Source organism: Ochotona princeps, chromosome 6 (assembly GCF_030435755.1).
Source record: "Ochotona princeps isolate mOchPri1 chromosome 6, mOchPri1.hap1, whole genome shotgun sequence".
In the NCBI taxonomy this organism is placed as follows: Eukaryota; Metazoa; Chordata; class Mammalia; order Lagomorpha; family Ochotonidae; genus Ochotona; species Ochotona princeps.
The window spans coordinates 69,787,598-69,810,948 of NC_080837.1; the positions used below are offsets into that span (position 1 = coordinate 69,787,598).

Below are 23,351 nucleotides of genomic sequence, written 5' to 3' on the forward strand. Positions count from 1 at the left end.
CAGCTTTCCAGTTATTATGATATGAGGCAAAATGCTCACAAATGAGCATTTCCAATCTGTTATGTCAGTGATCTCCAATGATGGCCTGACAGGATTTATTGTCTCAACCCTAAGCTTTTCACAGAAAATCAGACATTTTTGCTGACCCGTTGAACAGTTCTGTGCTGAGGGGATCCACAGTAACGAGACACCGTCAAGTAGAGGGACACACAGAAAGACAGCACTCAGGACCTCTGCAAGAATTCCTTGGAGTCTGGCTCATTTATGCACAGAGGAGAAAACCACCTCAGGGAAAAGAACCACTGGAAACAGAGTACGTGGAACAATCTCCAAAGTTGAAATAGCACTGGGAATAATTCAAGTTCTGGGATTTTAGTTTAATATCTGACTAATGCTCTGGGAAAAGTATTGCTTTCAGGGGCGGGGATAAATTATTCAATACAAAAAGTTGCACTGATTACCCCAACAAAGCATGAAAGCCTTGATAAGATCAAACTAATATGAAGCAACTTAACTGTGCGTGAGAACTAAGCTCGACAAACTTAAAGGAATCACACAAAACCTTAGCAATAACTAACAGTACTCAAAGCAGCAGGAAAACAACCCAGGCCCAGGAGAGAAGATTACTAACAGAACCAGATCCAACAACTAATGGTAAAATTACGAGAAGAAGATGTTAAAGCAACCTTCACACTTCCTAGATCCAATGAAGTATGGACACAGGAAGGAAGGAAAAGGCAGTTAAGAAACACCTAAATGATACATCTGGACATGGAAAACACAGTAGTGGAGATGAAAAATACACCAATAAGACCAAAGATTAGGGGCAACAGAAAAAAAGATCAATGAAATTCTTCAAGGTCATAATATACATAAAATACAAGGTCATAATATACAGAACATATTCACTCAAGAATGTAGTGTTAGAGTGTTGGTATAATGTTAGTATGTTAGAATGTTAAGAGTATTAGCGTTAGGCGATATTAGGCACATTAGGGTGAGAAGCCACTACTTCGCTAGGTCAGGAGGCGCCTGAACTGTGGGAAAGCCCCACTTTAGTGATAAATCTGTCTCCCTTGTTTCTTTGTAACATTCAACTAACCCCGGTGCAGGAATGCAGGGGCACAATTCCCTGGTCCCGGTCCCAGGGACTGAAGAAGCCATAAAGATAAGGGTGCCAGGATAGGATGAGCCATAAATAATGAGTGTGAGAACGGAATAGACTGCTTGCACCTGGGAGCCACATAAGTCTAAATTTGTTACTTTTGAGTTAACTTTGATATATGTTACAGCCAAAATGGGGTATATAATCTCCAGCCTTACGCTAGGTCAGGGTCCGATCCTCTTGGCTGACCTGTGTGCCCCAAGTACGATCTGACCCCAGCATGCTGGCACATTGCTTTTCGCATTACCAGCGAGGCTCTTTGTCGTTTTCTGGGGGTTGACTAGCTCGCACCGTAACGTCTGGGGAAGCTCTGGCCCGGACTCTAACAGTAGCAACAGCATGTACAGCAACTCTCTCAACTGCAGCACAAAGGAAAAATGAAAGACCCTCATGGAGCTGCGAGGCAACATCCGAACGCGGACTGTCATCAAGCACTACAGCTTCAGAGAGGTGGGAAGGTGAAAAGCAGAATCAATTTGGAGAAGTAGCCAAATACTTTACATTTGACAAAAACAATAAACTCACAGGTTCCCAGAACCACAAATAATTCTACATGGATGAAATATGATGAAAACCACACCAGGAAGTATCAGCACCAAACTGCTGAAGTCAGTTACTGACAAAGAGGACGAGACTACCAGAAGCAAAGCTGACATGAAGAACAGGGATAAAAATAACAAACTTTTCATCAGAATCCATAAAAGCTAAAGACAATGGAATGCCATGTTTATAAAGTCCTGAAGGAAAAATGTCAACCTCATTTATACTCAGCACAAGTTTTTCAAAACTGAGAGGAAAATGGTGCTTAGGGTCTTTTTTAAAAGTTACTATCTAAAGCAAAAACCCAAGATTTTGTTTTGGGATTTAAAACATAAATGGGAATAAAATTTATGATAACAACAGCAGAAGCTGGGGGAGGGGTGGTAAATGAAAGTATGCTAACTAGGACCTTTTCTATTCTACAACAAGTGGCCCAAGAATTTCTGAAACTAACAAGCTCCAGATGAATACTGAAAACCCTAAAGCAATCTTTATAAAAGCAAAGTTAAAAGCCTGGCAGTTGGGCTCGGCAGCATGGCCTAGTGGCTAAGGTCCTCGCCTTGATCCCATATGGCTGCTGATTCTGATCCCGGCAGCTCCACTTCCTCTCTGTCTCTCCTCCTCTCAGTATATCTGACTTTGTAATGAAAATAAAATAAATAAATCTTTAAAAAAAAAAAGCCTGGCAGTTGCTTAGGATGTAAAAAATAAAAGAGCTTTGCTCTTAACCCTAAACCAAAAAAACTCACATGTAATTCGTAAAACTATAACTTTTCTGGAATGTCCAGAAAGCTAAGATCACAGGACAACTGATATAATATCTGGGGCAGACAGGAACAAACTACATGTTTAAAGAGGGAAGACTTTAGACTCCCTGTAAGTCAGTAAAAACATTACAGGTCAAGAGCAAGCTACATACAATGGAAGAACAGAACTCCTGGGGCTTCTGGCATGAAGGAAAATTACACTTCCTCATAGGCTCTTCCCACATTTTTCAGGAGTTCCTAAGAGTGGGAAGGGTAAAGACCTTGAAAATGTAAGCCTTCTCCCTGCGGGCTAGGAAAAGGATGAGTGGGGGATGGGTGAAAGGGTGAAGCAGGGGAAGGCTTGAAGCCTTTCCTCTGTATCTCACCTAAGAAATGAGGGGTTGCAATACTTAAGTGAAAAGAACAAGAAATGAGATAAGGTCACCATGGATTTCTCTAGAAACTCTTGAACTGCACCTTTAGACTGGCTGCAGGTTGAGCATAGATGAGGCGGCATCCAACAATCCAGAATAAGAGTTTCTGGAACTAATACTTACAAGGTGAGATGGACAAAACTCCTGACATCTGAATTTATTGGCACGTCTATCAAAAGGAAGCTTCTCAGACCCCAGCTTGTAGCTTCTTGAATCAAAATCCCAGCAATGAAATTTGGGAATCTACAATTCTAACAATCTTCCCAGTGACCTGGGCTCATGAAATCTGCAAACTAATGGTCAAATTTAAGAGGATTTTCCTTGGCAATTTAGACTACATGGAGTTTGACCTCATCTCACCTGAAAAAATTTCCTTTTTTGTTAAAACTTGGAGTATAGCAGAGGAATGGAGTTTCCTGAAGTGGGACACTTCATTGTGATGCCCATAACACTCTGGGTGATTGAGCAGGTTCAAGATGAACACATGGACGGACACAGGGGTTGGTTTTCAAATCACTGGAAAATGTGTACTATGAAAAGCCATGCACAGGCTGCAGCATTTTTTTCTTTTGTGCCAAAGCAAACTCAAATACACATGTTCATTCAGGTTCTAGTATGAGCATTAATGCTAAGGTATCAGTTTGCAGGGAACTACTAGTATCCAAGCAATATGCATTCTACTACAACTGAAGTTAGAAAAAACATCAGACTTCAGGTGGAGTGTAGGTAGAGGATGATGCAGAAATCATTGGTTCTCTGGACAAAGTCAGCAGTTCACAAATGAAGGACGAGAAGACACCAAAGTGAAAGCCTGCACACCTGCCAGGAAACAACTTAGTCCTGCTTGTCCTGGAGAGGATTTACATTTAATAGCAGAAACAACAGCCAACACCACAGACAGCTCAGTTGGCTCAGTTTGCACAATTCTGACAGAACAATTAAAGTGGTATAAACTTTCTGCTTGGTGGGTGGATGCCAAAAGGGTTATACTTAGATCACTTGTAGACAAGAACAAAAAGCTTCCAGTAAAAATTTTCAACAACTGAGATCAAAACCCTGAAGCATTTCTGAGAAGAATTCTGAGAGAGGGCATGATTTTATGAGAGTGATCTTGAAGACACAGCATAATCAAAACACTGGCTACCAAAACGTAGACTAGTCCAGTCAAAATATAAGTAGATTCAACAGTAAAGGTCATAGGGGCCAGTGCTGTAGTACAATGCAGTAAATTAAGCTGCCACTTGCAATACCAGCAACCTGTATGAGTCCTGGTTTATGTCCTGGCTGCTCTGCTTCTAACCCCACTTCCTGCCTGGGAAGGCAGCAAAGCATGGCACACAGGCTTGGGCCCCCGCTGCCTACATGAGACACAAGGACGTCTAGGCTACTCGCTTTTGCCTGGCCTAGCCCAAACTGTTGTGGTCACTTGGGGAGTGCATCAGCAGATGGAAAATCTGTTTCTCTTTCTCTAACTCTGCCTTCTAACAGACAAAAAAAGCAGCAAGGGGCACAGCAACTTTTTTTTTTAAGCTTAAGGCTTTTGTCAACTTTTTGGAGATAAAATAACAGTAACACGTGCTTCATATTTGAATATATAGAAAAAGTCATCCAAAGCTTCAGCAAATAAATAAATAAAACAATAAAACAGTATCTGTGAAAACTTGACCAAGAAAGTTCTACTGCTGTTCATTCCTCTCATAAAACAACGGCAACTCACAGTGGGAAGTAATCAAGCATCCACTTAACAGTGCTGATTTGTCCTTTTTTTTTTTCTGATCTTGAAAAGTCACCATTTTTGTTCAGTTAATAATACATAAAGGACTGAACTGACATGGTTAAATCCTAAGATACTTAATTCCTTAGGGATGGACCAAATGGTTGGTATCATTACTGACAAAAAGAATCTTCAATTCAATGGAGCTTATGCTGAGCAATAAAGCTTACTTTTTATCTTTTAATTCTATTTTGCCACAAATCTCTTGAATTCCCTCAACACAGTATGCATCAATATATGTATATGTATAGCCACCAATTTTAGGCTAAAGTAATTCTAGTGGAGCCATAACTTTCTCACATTAACAAATTAGCCAAGTGTACTACACACTTCTTAACTTTCAGAAGACAAAAGCTTGGAATTCAAAAGCAAGAATGTCATCCTGTCTTAAGTAGGTAACACTTCCTGATCCAGGCACTGCACTTACATGAACTACATATATGAATCTCCACAGAATCCTAGTAACAATAATCATCCTAATCATAACTCCATGAGGCAGGAATGATCTCCACTTGCAAAGGAGAAATTGTGTCACAGGTAGATTACATACACCCAGTCACTTAGCTAAGTTAACTCAAGGACTCAAAACGAGGAAATCTAACAAAGATCTGCTCATTGGAGCCCATGTTGGCTATTACTGCCAATGCTGAGTTAACAGAAGGCTGCCACAAACCAACCCCCACTAAGACCACGTTCAGGAATAATTCCAGTCAGATCTTACGCCAGAGGCCAGAATCTAACTGCCATTCCTATTATACTGCTGGTTTAAATGCAGCTCAATTTGGAGGAATCCCTCAAAGTTCTCATGTTGAGGTCCCTTCACTGTCATAGGATTTGTGGGCCATTTTCTTTTTGCCAACATGGCAGAAAACCAAGAACATGACTGGCCCTGCCTCAACTAAAAACTGAACACTCTTTTATAAAACTAAAGTACTCTATCATCATCAAAACTGCTGGTAGATGGCTGGCAGAGAAGATCTAAATGAACTTTAAGAGTGGAGTCAGTATTGCCCATGCTTGTGAACAGGAACTACTTATCAAAAGAAAGTAGATGTTCAAGTACTTACAATGGTTCCATGGGAAATAACTGGTCCTTTCCCACAGGCAGAGGATTTGTAAGAGAATGACCCATGTACCTCTGACCACGCGACCAGGAAGATTCAAGACAGCACAGCTTTGGAACCAAAGAGACCAGACAAAAACCATACCTCCTCACAGATGGGCAGCAGTTACAGGAGCTCTAGTGTTGTGCCTATTTAAGAGTTGAAGTTCAAGGACAGCAGGCCAAGAAAATGCCATGTCAGTAAATTCAAGGGGCCCGGCGCCGTGGCCTAGCGGCTAAAGTCCTTGCCTTGAACGCTCCAGGATCCCATATGGGCGCCAGTTCTAATCCCGGCAGCTCCACTTCCCATCCAGCTCCCTGCTTGTGGCCTGGGAAAACAGTTGAGGATGGCCCAAAGCTTTGGGACCCTGCACCCGTGTGGGAGACCTGGAAGAGGTTCCTGGTTCCTGGCTCTGGATGGGCGCAGCACCGGCCGTTGCTCTCACTTGGGGAGTGAACCATCGGATGGAAGATTTTCCTCTCTGTATATCTGAATTTGTAATAAAAATAAATAAATCTTTAAAAAAAAGTAAATTCAAACAGGAGGGCCAAGAATGTTAAGTGGGTTGTACCGCAGGAAAATGCGGAAATTGTAAAAGCCAGTAGTTACACAGACCTTATTATTCATCATGAGACATTTCAAAATCTTTCAATATTTTAACTCATTTACTAAGCAACTTTAAGAGGTAGACAGACAGGGTAGTCCACATTTTACAGAAAGGCAAAAAAAGCCCATAAATTTTAAGTTGTACAACGTCAAACAGAGGGCACACAGCAGAGCCAGGATTTAGGCCAGGCAGCCTGGTTCTAGTGGTCCTTCACATCCCAGAACTCAGTACAACTCTGTCTCTACAGAATCCAGCAGGAATGAAAACGGAGGTGGCAGAGAGAAGACTGATGAACTGTGGTAGGGCGAGAGGTGACCTGCAACAAATGTGAATCAGGCCCTTCCTTTACATGCAGCCCATTCTATTCATTACGGGTTCTAGGTTTTTCCTACAACTCAGAGAACTCTGCCAGTTAACTGGAATTCAAACAAGTTTGCCCAGCATTTCCAGATCAATGACATTCTTTATATAGGCAGTCTAGTTATATCCTCCCATCCCACATCAACAGAGTTGTGATAGACAATGTTGTGTTACACAAGATAGCTTTTTTAAAAAACAGGTTAAAGAATAAATTGCCAAACTCTCGTACAAGTTCTAGCAGTCTCTGTATTGAGTCTCTTGGCTCTTCTACATAAAGAATCATATCATCTGCATATAGTGAGAGTTTGACTTCTTCGTTTCCCATTTGGATTCCTCTGATTTCTTTTTCTTGTCTTATGGCCTCAGCGAGTACCTCTAGGACTATGTTGAATAGTAGTGGAGAAAGTGGACATCCCTGTCTTGTTCCAGATCTCAGTGGGAAGGGTTCCAGCTTTTCTCCATTCAGTATGATGCTGGCGTTGGGTTTTTCATATATGGCTTTAATTATGTTGTGGATTTTTCCATCTATGCCTACCTTGGTTAGGGTTTTTAATAGGAAGTGGTGTTGGATTTTGTCGAAAGCTTTTTCTGCATCTATTGATACTATCATGTGATTCTTGTTTTTCAGTTTTTGGATGTGGTGTATCACATTTATGGATTTCTGAATGTTGAACCATCCCTGCATTCCAGGGATGAATCCTACTTGATCTGGATGAATGATCTGTCTGATGTGTTTTTGAATTCTGTTGGCTAGGATTTTGTTGAGAATCTTAGCATCAATGTTCATCAAAGAGATAGGTCTGTAGTTTTTCTTCTCTGTTAGTTCTCTGTCTGGTTTTGGGATTAAGGTAATGTTGGCTTCATAGAATGAGTTTGGAAGGGTTGCTTCTTTTTCTATTGTTTTGAAGAGTTTGTAGAGGATTGGGGTCAGTTCCGTTCGGAATGTTTTGTAGAATTCTGTAGTCTCTCACCATACACTAAGATCAGATCTAAATGCATAACAGATCTAAACCTACATCCAGAAACTTTCAAACTTTTGGAAGAAAATGTTGGAAACACACTGCAACACTTAGGGGTAGGCCCTCACTTCCTAAAAAAGACTCCAAAAGCAGTAGAAATCGAGACCAAAATAAACAATTGGGACCTCATCAAACTAAGAAGCTTCTGTACAGCTAAAGAAACAATCAACAAAGTAAAAAGGCAACCCACAGAATGGGAGAAGATCTTCGCACACGACATAGGTGATAGAGGGCTAATCTTCAGAATATACAAAGAGCTACAAAACAACCAAAATGTCAAAACAAACAAGCCACTCAAGAAATGGGCACGGGAAATGGGCAAACACTTCACAAAGCAACAAAACCAAATGGCAAATAAACATATGAAAAAATGCTCAAGTTCCCTGGCAATAAGGGAAATCCAAATTAAAACATCAATGAGGTACCACCTAACGCCAGTAAGACTGGCCCACATGAATAAAAGCACCAACAACACTTGTTGGCGAGGTTGCGGGGAAAAGGGAACCCTACTCCACTGCTGGTGGGGCTGCAGGCTGGTACAGCCTCTATGGAAATCAGTATGGAGAATATTCAAACAACTCAAAATCAACATACTGTATGATCCAGCAATAGCACTCCTAGGAATATATCCAGAACAATTGTTTTATGAGAAACCAATATGCACTCCTATGCTCATAGCAGCACAATCAGTAATTGCAAAAACATGGAAGCAACCAAAATGCCCATCAACAGAGGATTGGATAAGAAAGCTATGGTTCATCTACTCCATGGAATACTACTCAGCTATTAAAAAAAAACAAAATGCAGTTCTTTGTGGCCAAATGGGCCAAAATGGAAACCATAATGCTAAGGGAAATGAGCCAATCCCAAAAGGTTAAATACCACATGTTTGCCTTAATTTAAGATGATATGATGTTATGTATAACATGTTATGTTATGAATGTTATATGTTGTGTATAAACTAAAATTGAAATGTAAGTGAGGTGGTCACAGAAGGTGGCTGGGAACTTGCATTTACTTTTAACATATTGGTTACTCATTACTATGTCAATTAATTCCATAATGATGTAAATTTTTGCTGATGGTATGTTGGAGCTTTCAATTGACTGGGATGATACTCTGCTGGCTCTGTCTTCAGACCAAAGAGGGGATACCTAAGAAGCTGTTGAACTTGACTGGACAATAACATGCTGGACTCTATGTTTGGTATACGCTTGCAATGGGGGAATCTCAACTGAACTTGAGCTGTGGTTATGCAACAAGGTGGAGGAATCCACCATGGTGGGAGGGTTTGGGGAGGGGTGGGGAGAACCCAAGTACCTATGAAGCTGTGTCACATAATACAATGTAATTAATGAATTAAAAATAAATAATTAAAAAAAAAGACAAAAAAAAAAAAGAAAGGTAGGCGATGGAATCAAAAAAAAAAAAAAAAAAAATTCCAATACTTTCCTCCACTGAAATTTATGTCCATTAAAACAAGTAAAAAGGCATTAGAAAGGATGTTTGTCCAAGGATGTTTGTCGCAGTGTTAACTGTAACCAAATCTCAAAATGATCTAAATGTTTGATCATAAAATAAAAGGAAAGTTAAATGAGTAATGGACTGATTAATCAAATTACAGATGACTGAATTCAGTGCAGCTTTCTATTAGAATATTTTTTGGTAGTAGAAAGCATAGAGAATCCGATTGAATGTAGAAATACAAGGCTGGAGTTGGAAAAATTAAACTGGTATGTTTAATATGGTATGTTGGAGCTTTTAATTGACTGGGATGATACTCTGCTGGCTCTGTCTTCAGACCAGAGAGGGTATACCTAAGAAGCCGTTGAACTTGACTGGACAATAAGATGCTGGACTCTATGTTTGGTATATGCTTGCAATGGGGGAATCTCAACTGAACTTGAGCTGTGGTTATGCAACAAGGTGGAGGAATCCACCATGGTGGGAGGGTTTGGGGAGGGGTGGGGAGAACCCAAGTACCTATGTAACTGTGTCACATAATACAATGTAATTAATGAATTAAAAATAAAAAAAAAGAATAAACTGCAATGTTATAAAAAAAGACACTAAGATATGAGGCATCAATATTTTCTATAGTAAGACAAAGAGCTGAAAAAAGGGTGACCTGTGCTAATCTTCAGCAGGAAGCATGAAGAGCAGTTGGCTGTACAAAGCGAATGTTGAGAAAGGCAAGCATCTGTTGACAAGCTTTCCAGACAAGTAAACTCGTCTTCGTGGTAGCCATCTAATAAGGGTTGATCTAAGCAGTAGCTAGCCACCAGGAAAGGAAGACATTGAAAGTGCCTGAGCAGACACACTGAGCTGGCCTGGCCTGAATGCTGTCCAACAGTCTCTGGTTTTCTCTGAAGTAGACTTTCTTTTTCTGATGATGCTCCTTTGATTCAAAGTAAAGACTGTTTTCAAATCAGAACGCAAACTCGGACATACAAGAGTTTAAAATGCACACCAGATGTTAAAAACCAAGTTTTACTAAAGGTCAGAGTGGGTGAATCAGGGAGACAAGGAATGCTGTGGCCCTAGTCAGAAGTAATTCTATAGAAAAAATAGGGGTAATGGATCCAGTCAATAAAACACAAACTAAAAGTTGATCACCTGTAATAGGTAACAAAATACAAGGGTGAGAGTGCACTTAGCTCGGCCCATGCTAAGGCTCAGAAGTAATTCCAATACTACACCTCGTGCATTGCTCCAAGTTAAGGAGCAGCATATTCCAAGGCATAAACTCTAAAACTCCTATGTTGCAGCATAGTGTGTACTCAAGGATTATTCTGCATCAAAAGTCAGAATGAGGATCCAAGAGAAGCAAAAGGAAAATTAGTAAAATCAGATATGTCTACCTCTATACTTACATTCTTTCTTCAAGGGTTTATCTGAATATACAAGGGCCATGATTATATAGATTATGTTCATGTGATTATAAATTAGAGCCTATTAATGAGCATATAATTTACTCTTGTAGACAACTGGTAAAACTGGAAAGCACTACATAAAACAGAATTACCTTTCTGCAGCTGTAGGCAGCTGTATAGGTAGCACTTCACCTACACAGGTGTTATACTGCTGGGAGAAAAGCAAGTATTAACTGGAGGGCATTCTGGGCCTGGTTAAAGCCAAATCTGTGTTAACTATACCAGTGTGCCAGCACGTGGTGGGGGGCAGACACAGGTACACCAACACAGGGTCTGGGAATCCGTGCGCAAGTATGTGTGGGTCCTGGGTAGTCAGGAGGGCCCCAGGCTGGGGGCGAGAGGACAGGGGCCACACCTCCAGAACACCAGGAATGGGGGCTGTGGATGGCTCAGGGAAGCGGGGCAGGAGTTGGGGAGCACTGGTGAGGGAGAGCATGACAGGTGGGCAGTGACTGTGGGGACTTCCACCAACCTGGCTATTGCACTTGCAGGTAAATGAGAGGCCTGAGACTGGGTGGTTTAAGAGGAAAACCAGAGGACTTTTCGGGGCCAAACCAATACACCTGACCACTTGGGAGACCTGAGCTGGGCTCAGGTATTGACCACCACCTACTGGCTCACACAAAAGCCACAATGAGGGGTCCTGCCTGGTAGGGTTCGACTCCAGTAACCACTAGTGTTGGGGCAGGGAGTGGACCATGTTAGGCTAGGCCATGACACTAACTAGTCTCACAGGAGACTGAGTCTGGGGCAGATTCTGTGGGGGACCGTGGGTTCACCCCTGTGGGATGCCATACTAGCCGGTTTGCTTGAGGGCTGGGGTGGTGATGGGCCAAGCTTGCATGACCATGGAACTCACCAACACTCATGGGTACTGGAGCTGGGAACAGACTGGGCTGGTCTAGGCTGCAGCACCTGCATCCATACCCAAGAATTGGGTGTGGGCCAGGCAAGGCTACAGGCCACAACCATCCACCAGTACACACAAAAGCTGACACAGGGGGCAGACTGCAGGTTAAGGGCCTAGCATAGGCTGGCATGCGCGAGATCTGAGTCTGGGAGAAGGCCTGGTGGGAGAACTGGGGGAATACCCCTGGTGAGCCCTCCCTCCCACTGGTGAGCATGAGTCAGGGTTGGGTGTTGGTCAGATCAGGCAAGGCTACTTCACTTGTTGGCAGGTGTGTGGGTTATCTCTGGTAGGAGCAGACCGGGCAGGGGCAGGCCAAATCATAGCCTACTGATGTATGCAGGAACCAGGATGGGGTGGCAGCCATGCCAAACTAGGTTAGGCTATCACGGCTACTAGTTTACGTGAAAGCCAGGAATGGGGGCAGGCTGGACAGGCTGGGCAGGGCTAGGCTATAGCTCCCACTAGTGAGGGTTGGGAATGGGGGCGGGCCAGGCTGGTCAGGGCTACAACACCTGTTGGCCTGCATGTAAGTTTGATTAGCAGGAGAGCCAGGCTGGGCTAAGTGACCATATCCACTGGTGCATGCATGATTGGCAGGGCTCTGTCATAGCATCAGCTGGCAAGTTTTGGGACTGGGGAAAAGTCCTGTCAGACTAGACCATAGAGCCACCTGGAAAGTGCAAGATCCAGGGCTGGGAGTGAACCCACTAGGGAAACTGTGGCCACCTCTCTGATGGGCTGCAACTCCCACTGGTGAGCATGAGAACCAGGCTGGGTGCAGGCCTGGCCAGACAGGTGGTGGCACTGCCAACATGAGTGTGGGCTAGAAAGTGGGGTCAGCTGGGCTGAGCTAGGCTCCAATGCCCATTGACATATACGAGAGCTAAATGGGAAGTGGGACAGACAGGACCAGTCTGCTGCACAAACTGGCATACACAGGAACCAGGGCTGGAGATAGGACTAGTGGGGGTTATTGGGGGTTGCTCCGACTAGGCTGCAGTTTCCACAATGTGTATGTAGGCTATTGTGGGTGATGAACTGAGCCAGACCCCACACTGGCTGGCACAACACAGGAGTCACGTTGGTGTTACCTCAGGCGAGGATTCTTTGGGGATCCCTCCAACCGGAAAACTGGACTCAGAACTCCAAACAAAGCTGGAAATCACAGGATCTGTGGTACGACCATGGTGTGCATGTGTCAGAACCGGGTCTCCACATTGCTGAGGCCTGTGCAGTGGATGACATGTCCAGATGTTCACTGGGGACATGACAGCCAGTTCATTGAGGTCTGTAGAAGACATCTAGCACCATGGAGGGCAGAACAAATTGGACAGCTCTCCCAGACAAGTATCTGGGAGAATCGAGACTCAGGTAGATCATGTCAGCCACTGGGCCTTGGAAGAATTTCCCCAACCTTGGAGCAATGAAATCCACAGCATTACAGAACTATCGGAATCACTTAGGCCATATCCTCAGAACATGCTTCACACTGAGCACCCTGGGATGCCATCAGTGGCCTTTCCCCATTCCTAGGTATTGACGCAGCTGGGCTGCTGGGAGTGGCCTGCTCCCCCTTCTTTCTCTACTCCCCAGATATCAGAAGAAAAAAGGAGATTGGAGGTGGTTGTCTCATCCACTTTTCCCCATTCCTTGACCCTCCCTACCCTAACTGTAGTCCAAATGAGCAAGCATCCCTCTCAACTTTGTAAGCATTAGCATCAAAAAAATAATTTATTATTTAAAAAAATACCAGAATTACCTTTATATGATCACATCCAATCTTCTACTCTACTCTTCTTCAGTTTTCTGGCACATGCAAATGGTACCTTCTACCACAGTGATTTTCATTTTTCCCCTAACCAGGGTTATTAAAAAGCATCTTGAGACCATCCAGGCCTGCTGAGGTCTTGGCCACACCTCCAGGTGGGCGGCACCAGCATTGTCCACCCATTTTATAATTATGAGACCACCAATGGGGAACATCCTACCTGTAGGTTACCCGCCCAACAAGGAGGGGTCAGGGAATGCTTAAAACCCCAAGACCCTTCCTCAGACCTTTGGTGTCTCTCTCCCTCCCCTTCTGAGCGGCTCCCCACCTCCTGGCTCTCTCCAGAGGTGCTTTCCCCTTCCTCTCCCTTCCCTGCTCACCTGGTCCCTTCGCAAATAAACCTTTCCATCTGCAATAGATTCCTGGCTTTTTATTTCTATACTAAGCTGAGGAAAGAACCCACCGGGCATTTCTGGTAATACATTTCTCTCATGCTTTTCATTCCACTGATCCACTAATTTTTAGTGATTTAAGATCTTTCGCTTTGCCAATGCAGCTCGACTAGATTTAGGTGTATATGTTGTATACAAAATGTTCTTCCTCCTCCTACCTATAGGGAGATGAGCTTCAGGAATAAACTGTGGCAGAAAAGGGCCTGGCTGTGTCTACATCTTTGTCAGTGTTGACAATCTTTCTTGATTACATATACAGTTTAAATTCAGTCATATCCACGAAAAAAGTGTTCCAGATGAGATTCCCCAAGGACCAGATGCACCTTCCAGCGTCTTTTGCCAATAACCTTCATCTTAGCTATCTGTCCACAAAATCCCTTTTCTTTGTGTGCCTCCACTATTCTCCTCCTCATGTTTCTTTTAGAGAATTCCTGGACCAGCACATCCAGCTTTGCCTTTGGTCTCGGCAAAGCGAATCAGCCTTAGGGTTCCAGACAACAGGCAATACAGCAAAAACACAAACCATGAGGAGTGCTAGGACAATTAAAAACAACAGAAAATAAAACTTTGGAAGAGGGAAGGCTATGAGACTACTGCTATTGTTTCATAACAAAACAATAAAGGAAGAAAGAAAAGAGGAGGAATTTGACAGAAACAAGAAAAACAAGCATATCAAATTAAACGTTTGTATGAAACATTGGCTCAACATGTATTATTTACACTGGAGCCATACACAAACGAGATGAGTCAAAAGCTAGTATTTGACCAGTCTGTAAACTAACTGCACAGTGCAGAGGGCGGACAAGCCCAGCAGGCCTTGGCCGGCTACTGCCTGCAGACACATCACTAGCGCTCACGTGCCTGTGCTGAAAAATACACTCTGCAGCCCACCTGGTTGGGGTGGAGCATTCTCAGGTGACTTCCACCAAAGCTCTGTGAACCCAAGCAGTCAGGGTTCCAAAGCAAGCCACGGCAGCTTTCCAGGCAAGGCCAGCGGAGGATAATGAGGATAATGCAGCTAAACAGAGCCCAAGCCTCCAGAATACATCAGGCTCAAGAATGTCAGTGCTGGGCCCGGCGCCGTGGCCTAGCGCCTAAAGTCCTCGCCTTGAACGCTCCAGGATCCCATATGGGCGCCAGTTCTAGTCCCAGCAGCTCCACTTCCCCCCCAGCTCCCTGCTTGTGGCCTGGGAAAGCAGTCAAGGACGGCCCAATGCTTTGGGACCCTGCACCCGCGTGGGAGACCTGGAAGAGGTTCCAGGTTCCAGGCTTTGTATGGGCGCAGCACCGGCTGTTGTGCTCACTTGGGGAGTGAATCATCACATGGAAGATCTTCCTCTCTGTCTCTCCTCTCTGTATATCTGACTTTGTAATAAAAACAAATAAATCTTTAAAAAAAAAAAAGAATGTCAGCGCTGCCTGGGTTCTACCACAGGCCTCTTCACTGTAGGCAGAAACTAACAACAAAGATTGCGTTCTGCTGCCTGGGGCTCTGGGGCTCCCCCAGGAGGCCCTAGGCCACACACAGCACTGCAGCTCACTTGAATAACATGGGTACATCTATTCAAGTTAGCAAACATCACATATTGAAGCAAAAGCTTGAATTTTTACATCTCATGTTATTGCGAACATAAGTTTCCATTCATTTCGATGTTTCTTGAAGACAACTAGCTAGTTACTCAAGTATTTTAAACTTAAAATGAGAGTCTGTGTGGTGATATAGTCAGTTAAGCCTCTGTCATGTCAGCATCCCATGAGAGCCAATTCGTGTCTCGGTTGCTCTACTTCTGATCCAGCTCCCTGCTGATGCGCCTATGAAAATGGTCCAAAGCTTTGGGCTCTGCACTCACGTGGGAGATCTGGAGCAGAGTTGCAGCTCCTGACTTCAGACGGGCTCAGCTCTGGTCACTGCAGCCACGTGGGGAGTAAACCAGTGGCTGGACCATCTCTCTGTCTCTCTTTTTCTTTCTGTAACTCTCTTTCCAATAAAAAACAAATCTTTATAACTGAAAATGCTTTAAAATTACATAATGCAAATGGGACTTATAAGGACACCAGAAATATAGGGCAGGATGGAAGGAGAAGAAAAGTGTGATTTGTAGCTATTGACAGTTTCTGAAGTCTATACATTCATAGAAAATTTAATTAATGTGCCTTATTTAGCCAGTGGTGGGAAATTACATACTTCCTGGTGCATACTGCACACATCACTGCCATCAACACGGTTTTAAGACTTGTGAAGTCATTAAAAAGTCCCAAAATGTTCCATCAGCTTTGGTCACTTCATTGTCCATATTCTGTATATAAATTCTTTCAAATTGAGGAGGTATAGGACAATAAAACTTGGGGACTCAACAATTTCATTGTGACTAACCTTATCAATCTTTGTGTAAGTGTTTCCAAATGATAGGCACAGTTCCTTGAGATCCACACTTACCTAGCATTATGTAGTAACTTCTGGACTACGCATGTTACAGATAATGCTTCTTAAAACAAGACTACTGGCGTCCAGAGCGCTAGCTTAGGGGCTAAAGTCCTCACCTTGCATGTACAAGGGTCTCATATGGGCACTGGTTTGTGTCCTAGCTGTTCCACTTCCCTTCCAGTTCCCTGCTTGTGGCCTGGGAAAGCAATCAAGGATGGTCCAAAGCCTTGGGACCCTGCACCCACAAGGGAGCTGGAAGAAGCTCCTGGCTTCAGAGTGGCTTAGCTCTGGCTGTTGTCGCCACTTGGGGAGCAAACCATGAGATTGAAGATCCTTCTCTGTTTCTCTTTCTCCCTGTAAATCTAACTTTACAATTATAAAAAAAAAATCTTAAAAAACAAAAAAGCAGGGCCCAGCGCGGTAGCCTAGTGGTTAAGGTCCTCGCCTTGCATGCTCTGGGATCCCATATGGGTGCTGGTTCTAATCCCAGTGGCCCCACTTCCCATCCAGCTCCTTGCTTGTGGCCTGGGAGAATAGTCAAGGATGGTCCAAAGCCTTGGGACTCCGCACCTGCATGGGAGACCTAGAAGAAGCTCCGGGCTCCTGGCTTTGGATTGAGACAGCTCCAGCCATTGTGGTCACTTGGAGAGTGAATCAATGGATGGAAGAGCTTCCTCTCTGCATATCTGACTTTCCAATAACAACAAATCTTTAAAAAAGGAAAAAACACCAGACTACCAAGGGAGTATAAGCAGCTCAGTACCAACACTGGAGTTCGCATAGCCATTACTCAGCAAGGATTAGTATTTATCTAAAATACCCACTGGCAGTCAGAAGAGTATCTTAACATATGAAACAAAAATAATTTCCTACAACTATTTTTTAAAATTATGTAATAATATTGGCTTCCTAGCCATGAAGACAAATTCTGATTCATAACTAACATGTTCTTGACACCCAGATGCATAGGGCTCAGGTCGCCAACAGAAACCTAAATGACCAATGGAATCCTACATGGGGCCTTGCTCGTATGCACCTTTCATGACCACTCTCCATAAAGCATCCAAAAAGATTGAAAAGGAAAAGTGAAGTAGAGCTGGGAGGAGGGCAAATCTACGAAGAATTCTGCCTGAAGAAGAGGGAGACTGAATGTTCCCACGAAGACACGAAAACTCACAGACTGCAGAGATGTGAAGAGCTCATTAGAACACAGTGCCTTGGGACTTTGGGAGACATGGCAAATTACAGGACACCACAGGAAGCATATTATGTCTTCACTGTAATCCATGTATGGGTCTTGGGTACTTACAGGACTACATCCAGCGAACTATCTAGAAAATGCTAAAAGGAGGATAAAACAAGTGGATAAAACAGGTGTTGCTGTCATCACAGCTAACAATAATTTAAAATCTGTAACTAGCCTACTAGCTATCTGCTTTAGGAAAGATTTGAGGCAATGAATTATTGGTTGACTTCGGCAGGCCCTCATCATTTCTGGATTAGTTTACATCACCAGCAATCCGATGATAACCATGTTTCCAATCCTCCGATCCAATCTTTACCCAGTCATGCATCAGGCCTAGGTGACAGAGAACGCTCAGTTACCTGGTTCTCAGTGACTCACAAGACAAAGTCCAAATAGCAATATACGCGCAGCCTGTTCCTTTCCCAGCTACCCTGGATATGTCTTTCGTTTCCAGGCGCTCTTAATAATGTCTACCCCACCCCAGAGCAAACAGCAGCCCTCACACAACCGCCACCTCTGTGGCGCCCAAATCCCAGACCCAGCCCACTGTCGGCCCCTGCTGTGGTAGCCCTCATTTCCTCAGAAGGCCCAGCAGTTTCACGCACCTGTGTCCTTCAGGTCTGTTCCACCACCTGGCTGGAAGGCCTTTCCCACACAGGGAGATGGGGATTCAACTCACTCTGTAGCATTCCATCTTATATCTTCTGGGAAAGTTTTTCTCACACCCTCATCTTGGAGGGGGCAAAAACTCTCAGCGACTACACTGTAATCCCCCTTTAGATTCATGAGCTGCTCCCTCCCTTTCTGAATGACCTTGAACAAGCTCATTAATTCCAGAGTTTACTGCCTCACATACAACATGCTAACATTAACTTGCTATCACTGTGAAGTAGCCATTGTGAAAAAAATCTTGATGGACAATGCATGTATTCACAATTTTATCAAAAATCAAATATCAGACATCATTCCAGGTAAATATGTTTCATTTAATCCAGGGGGAAGATTCTGCTCTTGGTTTCTTGTCCCCGCCTCAAGGATGTCCTGCATTTTATCCAAATTTGTGGCTCAACCAAGTCCTTGGGCTTCTATGTTCAGGGAATAAACAACAACAACAACAAAAAAAAACCTTTACAGTGATATTTAGGTCATCTGAAGAAAACACTCAGGGGAAACCCCTGCCACGGGGCAAAGATTATTTTCTTTATCCCACCTTTTCTAGTGTGTTCACAAACACTTCATGTTGCGGACATACAATTAACTCATAAATAGGACTGAATGAATGCATGAATGAATATAAGCAGATTCTTGACCTTAATGGGCTTATAATCAAAAGGAGTCATTTAACAGAGTCCACATGAACTTCACCTTAAAAAAAAAAAAAAACTGGTAACCAATGCCTTTCGTGCCGTAGGAACTGATGCCATGCCATACTATCTGGTCCTAAGGCTATCTTGGTAACTCACGCTTCACACACCACCAGAATCACTGATGCGATTCACTAGCTAGCCGCTGCATATCTCCTGCACCAGGCCCTCCAAGGGGACAGAGATAAGACTGATGCGCTCCGCCCACAAGCACAAGCTGCAGAAAGCAGCCATGGTCACATACAATTAATAGGGAGCAGAACCCCCTGAAGGCAAGTGAGAGCAGTGACAACCAATGACGGCGCTGGGCTCACAAAAACGAAATCTATACGCCAGAGCGCTGACGGCCATCAGCTTCTGCATCATCAGGCTCCGCATGTTACTTCTGCGGAGTCGCTGCACACACTCGGCCTCCTTCCTCTGGATTACAAACCCAAGGAGTGCACACGTTGGCACCGCGCACTGCTCCAAGCCCGCCCGTGACATTCTCGTTTTCCACAACAACCCTATGAGTTGTGGAAAACTCCCCATCTTCCCATCTTACAGGAGGAAACTGAATCACAGGGCTTGTGGCTCACCAAGATGAAAGGGCAAACTGAAAACATGTCAGGGTCCCAGACGAGTATCCCACGGGACTCGTGAACCCACCTGCCAGAATCACTCCCCGCAGCACCTGGCGCCTCCCACGAACGCCCCGAGCGCCGACACTCCATTTCCTTTCCCGCCACGGATCAATTTTCTTTCCATAAGTCCCTAACAGTTCGGTAGAAGAGATCCCCTTCAGCCTCCCCCAACGCCAGAGCGCAAGCTGCAGAAATCCTCCTGACCCCAGGCAGCCGGGCTCCTTCCATCTGTTCCTCTACCCTTCACCTGCCGGCGCGCTGCACCGCCTCCATCCTGCGGCGACCCCCTCGCCAGGCCCCACGCGCCTCCCTCCCGGCGGCGGCCAAGTCCCCAAGCCCACCCGGGCCCCCTTAGGAGGCTGGGGGTGTGGGTAGCCCGTCCCGCCACTTACGGTTCCAATACACAGGGTAACACTCTCCTTGGACCACGTCCACCTCGTAGAGGCCGCCCCGCACGCACACCGGCTCGATGTTCACCAGCTCCTGCATCACGGGTTCGTGCCTCGCCGGGCGCGGGCAGAAGCCGCAGGCGCGGTCCTCTTCGTCTTCCTCTCCGGAGCTGGAGGCCGGGCCCGCCGGGGAGGCCGGGCCGCACACATGATCTCCGTCCGGGGACTCGGCGCGGGGTCGGCTCGCCGTGGCTTGCGGCAGGGTCCGGAAGGCGAGCTCGATGCGGAGCGAATCGTAGCCGATAAAGGGCTTCCAGGTCTTCTTGTCCTCTCTGTAGAACCAGCGCACCTCCTCCGGGCCCAGCTCCGTCACCACCTCGTAGCGATGCCGGGCCGCCGCGCCGCCGGGCCGGGTGCGCTTCCTCTCTCCGGAGCCCCCTCCCGCCGCCCCGCCGCCCCCCGAGTTGGCCGGGCCCAGCGGCGCCTGCGGAGTCGGGGCGTGCAGCGACGAGGAGCTGCCGCCGCCGCCGCCGCTCTCGCCCTCGCTGTAGTAGCGCAGCGAAGAGCCCGATTCGGCCGAGCTGAAGTCATAATTCTCGTCACTCAGGCACGGGTCGAGGGCCACAGGGTGGCTGTGGTCCTCGGAACTCGGCGCCCCCAGGTGCAGCCCGGGCTCCCCGCGCAGCAGGGCCAGGGGCACGCTGCCTTCGCCCGGGTCCCCGCCGGGCAGGTGCTCGAAGCAGCAGACGCTGCCTCCGCTGCCGCCGCCGAACGCCGGCTCGGCATCCGAGCCCAGCTCCCAGGCGCTGCCGCCCCGGCCGTTATGCTCGGGGCTCCGCGGGGAGCCGCGGCCCGAGTAGTTCATGCTGTGGAGACGCCGCCGGCTGCCCGGCCGCGCGCCCAGCCGCCGAGGCCCCCAGCGCTTCCGCCACACATTCAACGCAGCCGCCCTCTCCACCGGGAGTTCTTAATCTTTCAAATCCCGACAGGGTGCTGAGGCGGCGGCGGCTGTGGCGGCGGCGGGGGCGGCTCCGCCCCCCTTCGGAGCGCGCGGTCGCCGCAGCCGCGTTCGGTGGCCCTTCCCCTTTGTCACGCTGCCTGACGTAGGCGGTCCTAGGGCCCCGGCCCCGCCCCTCTGGCCGCGCGCCCCGCCCCGGAAGCGCCGTCTCCGGGCACCGCCCCCTTGCTCCTCAGGCTGAGGGTGCGAGGTCGGCCGAGGTCGCCCGCTGCCACCCTGTCGTCTCAGCTCCCCTCTTCCTTCTCTCTCCTGTGCCTCCGTCCCCGTCCCCCACCCAGGGATTCAGAGTCCAGTCCTTACCAATTGGGTCGTGAGCCCACAGAGTCCTCGGGCAGGCGGTTAGCTGGTGTGGACACCAGTTCTGTGACCTTGGTTTCGCCCGGGGCTTCTCGGCTGAACTTTGTCAGGCAGCTCTGGTCGCTCCAGAATTGTCAGCCTGCGCAAGGGCGCTCCACCCCACGTCTAATACTCACCCACTCGAGTCGGGGCCTCCCTGAGATGTCTTCTCACACTGATTACTTACCTTTCAGTAGGTCAATTTCCTGTTTTCTCGCCCTCGTTGGGCAGTCCTTGATGAAAACCCAAGTCCCAACCTCTCCCACATGGTGCGTGGTTGTTAACGGTGGCTAGTCTAGCCATCTGTGGAAGGAAGAATTGTTGATTGGAAGCCAGAAACCAGCCAGGGCCCCGACTCAAAGTTTGTGAACTCATTCCGGCCAGATCGCTATAATTAAGAGAATTATTCAATCAGATAAATTCTACCAGCAATAGAACTCTCTAGAAACCTTTAAGGTTTCTTTCAGTTCCTTTATACATTACTGACTATGAAACTCACACCGCAGGCTCAAGGGGACGAGGGAGATTCCCACGCAGGGTTTCTCCTTTTTTAAAATAGTTCTAAGTCCATCGCCCTATGTTGAGACTCAGGGAAAGCTAACAGCCAGCCTCCTTCCTCTCAAGCCTAGACAGTCTTCACTTTTCTCGTACCATCCTTTGTGCTGCTGATTGGGTAGGGTAACTTTTCTTGTCGCCGAGATCTAATCTGTCAGAGATTAGCCTGTCATTTCTAAAGCAGGACCATGTCCAGTTTGTAGGGATTGGGAGGAAGGCGTTGCTCCCTCAGGTCAGAGGCAGAGCAGTACTGGGGTTCATGGCGTGCTACCTGCAGCACACACTGGCCTTTCCAGTCCAGTTTGTACCCTCGGCTGGATCATCTTGAGCAATGCACAGCGTGCCCAGTGGCACACTGTGGCTTTGACGCAAGGCATCTAAAATGAGAGCCTTTTTTGCCATTCGTAATAGTCCCAGTGTTCCTGCTTCCCAATCTCTTTTGCAGTGTTTCTGTTAACACGCAGGGGGTAAATTTGAATAGAGACTTTGCTCTGTGTACTACCATGAAAACGTTCAGTCCAAACAGTGCCTTCATGACCAACTGTGTCCCAAGGTACCTGGGTGCTACCTTTGATACCAAGAGCGGCAGACTAAATTCCTTCTTCAGCAACTTACAGCCTACTGTGAGACAGACAAGTGTACAGCTACAGGATAGTATGATGTGAAAAGTGCCATAAAGTGGGTTAAAAATAAGGGTCATCCCATGTAAAATGTCTCTGTTCCTTTATGTTTCTTGATGGAACATGGCCTAATTATATAGTCATGTGGTTAAATTATTTTACTCAAATAATAACGCTTAACAAGATATAAGCCCCATGAATGCTTATTATCCTCTGTGAAAATATGACTCCTTGTCTTGGTTTGAATTACTTATTTTTTAAGTGTTGTGCCTATTGGACTGTGAGATTATCTGCTTGTGGTCTATAGCTCAAGGCCAAACTCTTTCAGGCCTCCGTGATCCTCCTTGGATATGCTGATTCTCAACAGAATGGAGGTGTCGGGAGAAGGGAGCTCTAGACTCTAGCCCTGCTGAGGGGAGATGAAAGTCCGCATTTGTGGGAGTTGAGATTACTTCTGCTCCTTGGAGAAAAGCTGGAGCAAGCAGACTCAGGCAGTAGAATATTATCTAGGTCTCTGGGACTGCTTAATTCATTTCCTTATTCTCTAGCCACATCAAGGTGCAGCTTTATGATGCTGCTTTTCTCAACTTACTTTTTTGCTTTAGAAGGCCAGTCTTAATCAGATGCTTCCTGCATCTTTCCTGTCACGTGATCCTGATAAGGTAAGGCAGAGCGAGGCCTTCATACCAGTGCCCATCTGCTAGAATGGATATCAGATGGCTCTTCCGCACTGCTCGCCATAATGTGTTGAGTGCACACCTGGTGGCTCGTGGAAAGCATTCTGCTGCATTTACATAATTACCCAAGACTAAGTCTTCTTTACATAAGGCAAATACAGGCAGTTGATTCAGATTCCTGGCATCTGAGGAGCTGTGCTGCTGCAAGAACTAGATGGATGTAGAAATAAGCCAAGGGAGTTCTTGGTAGGGGAGAGAGAAAGAGGTCAAGGCCCTTTTACCAGATT

At 46.0% G+C, this 23,351-nt stretch overlaps 1 protein-coding gene across 8 annotated transcripts in view; it reads right to left on the bottom strand.

Annotated features, from left to right (window-relative positions):
• DDHD1 (DDHD domain containing 1) overlaps positions 1-20,907 on the bottom strand; it is a 78,657-nt gene extending 57,750 nt beyond the window's left edge. For all 8 annotated transcript variants that reach the window (XM_004584831.3, XM_004584829.4, XM_012926903.3 and 5 more), the window contains exon 1: positions 19,862-20,907. In XM_004584831.3, the coding sequence (XP_004584888.2) occupies positions 19,862-20,723 (862 nt within the window). In that variant the 5' untranslated portion in view covers positions 20,724-20,907. The remainder of the gene's footprint in view (positions 1-19,861) is intronic.
• Positions 20,908-23,351: the final 2,444 nt, after the last annotated feature.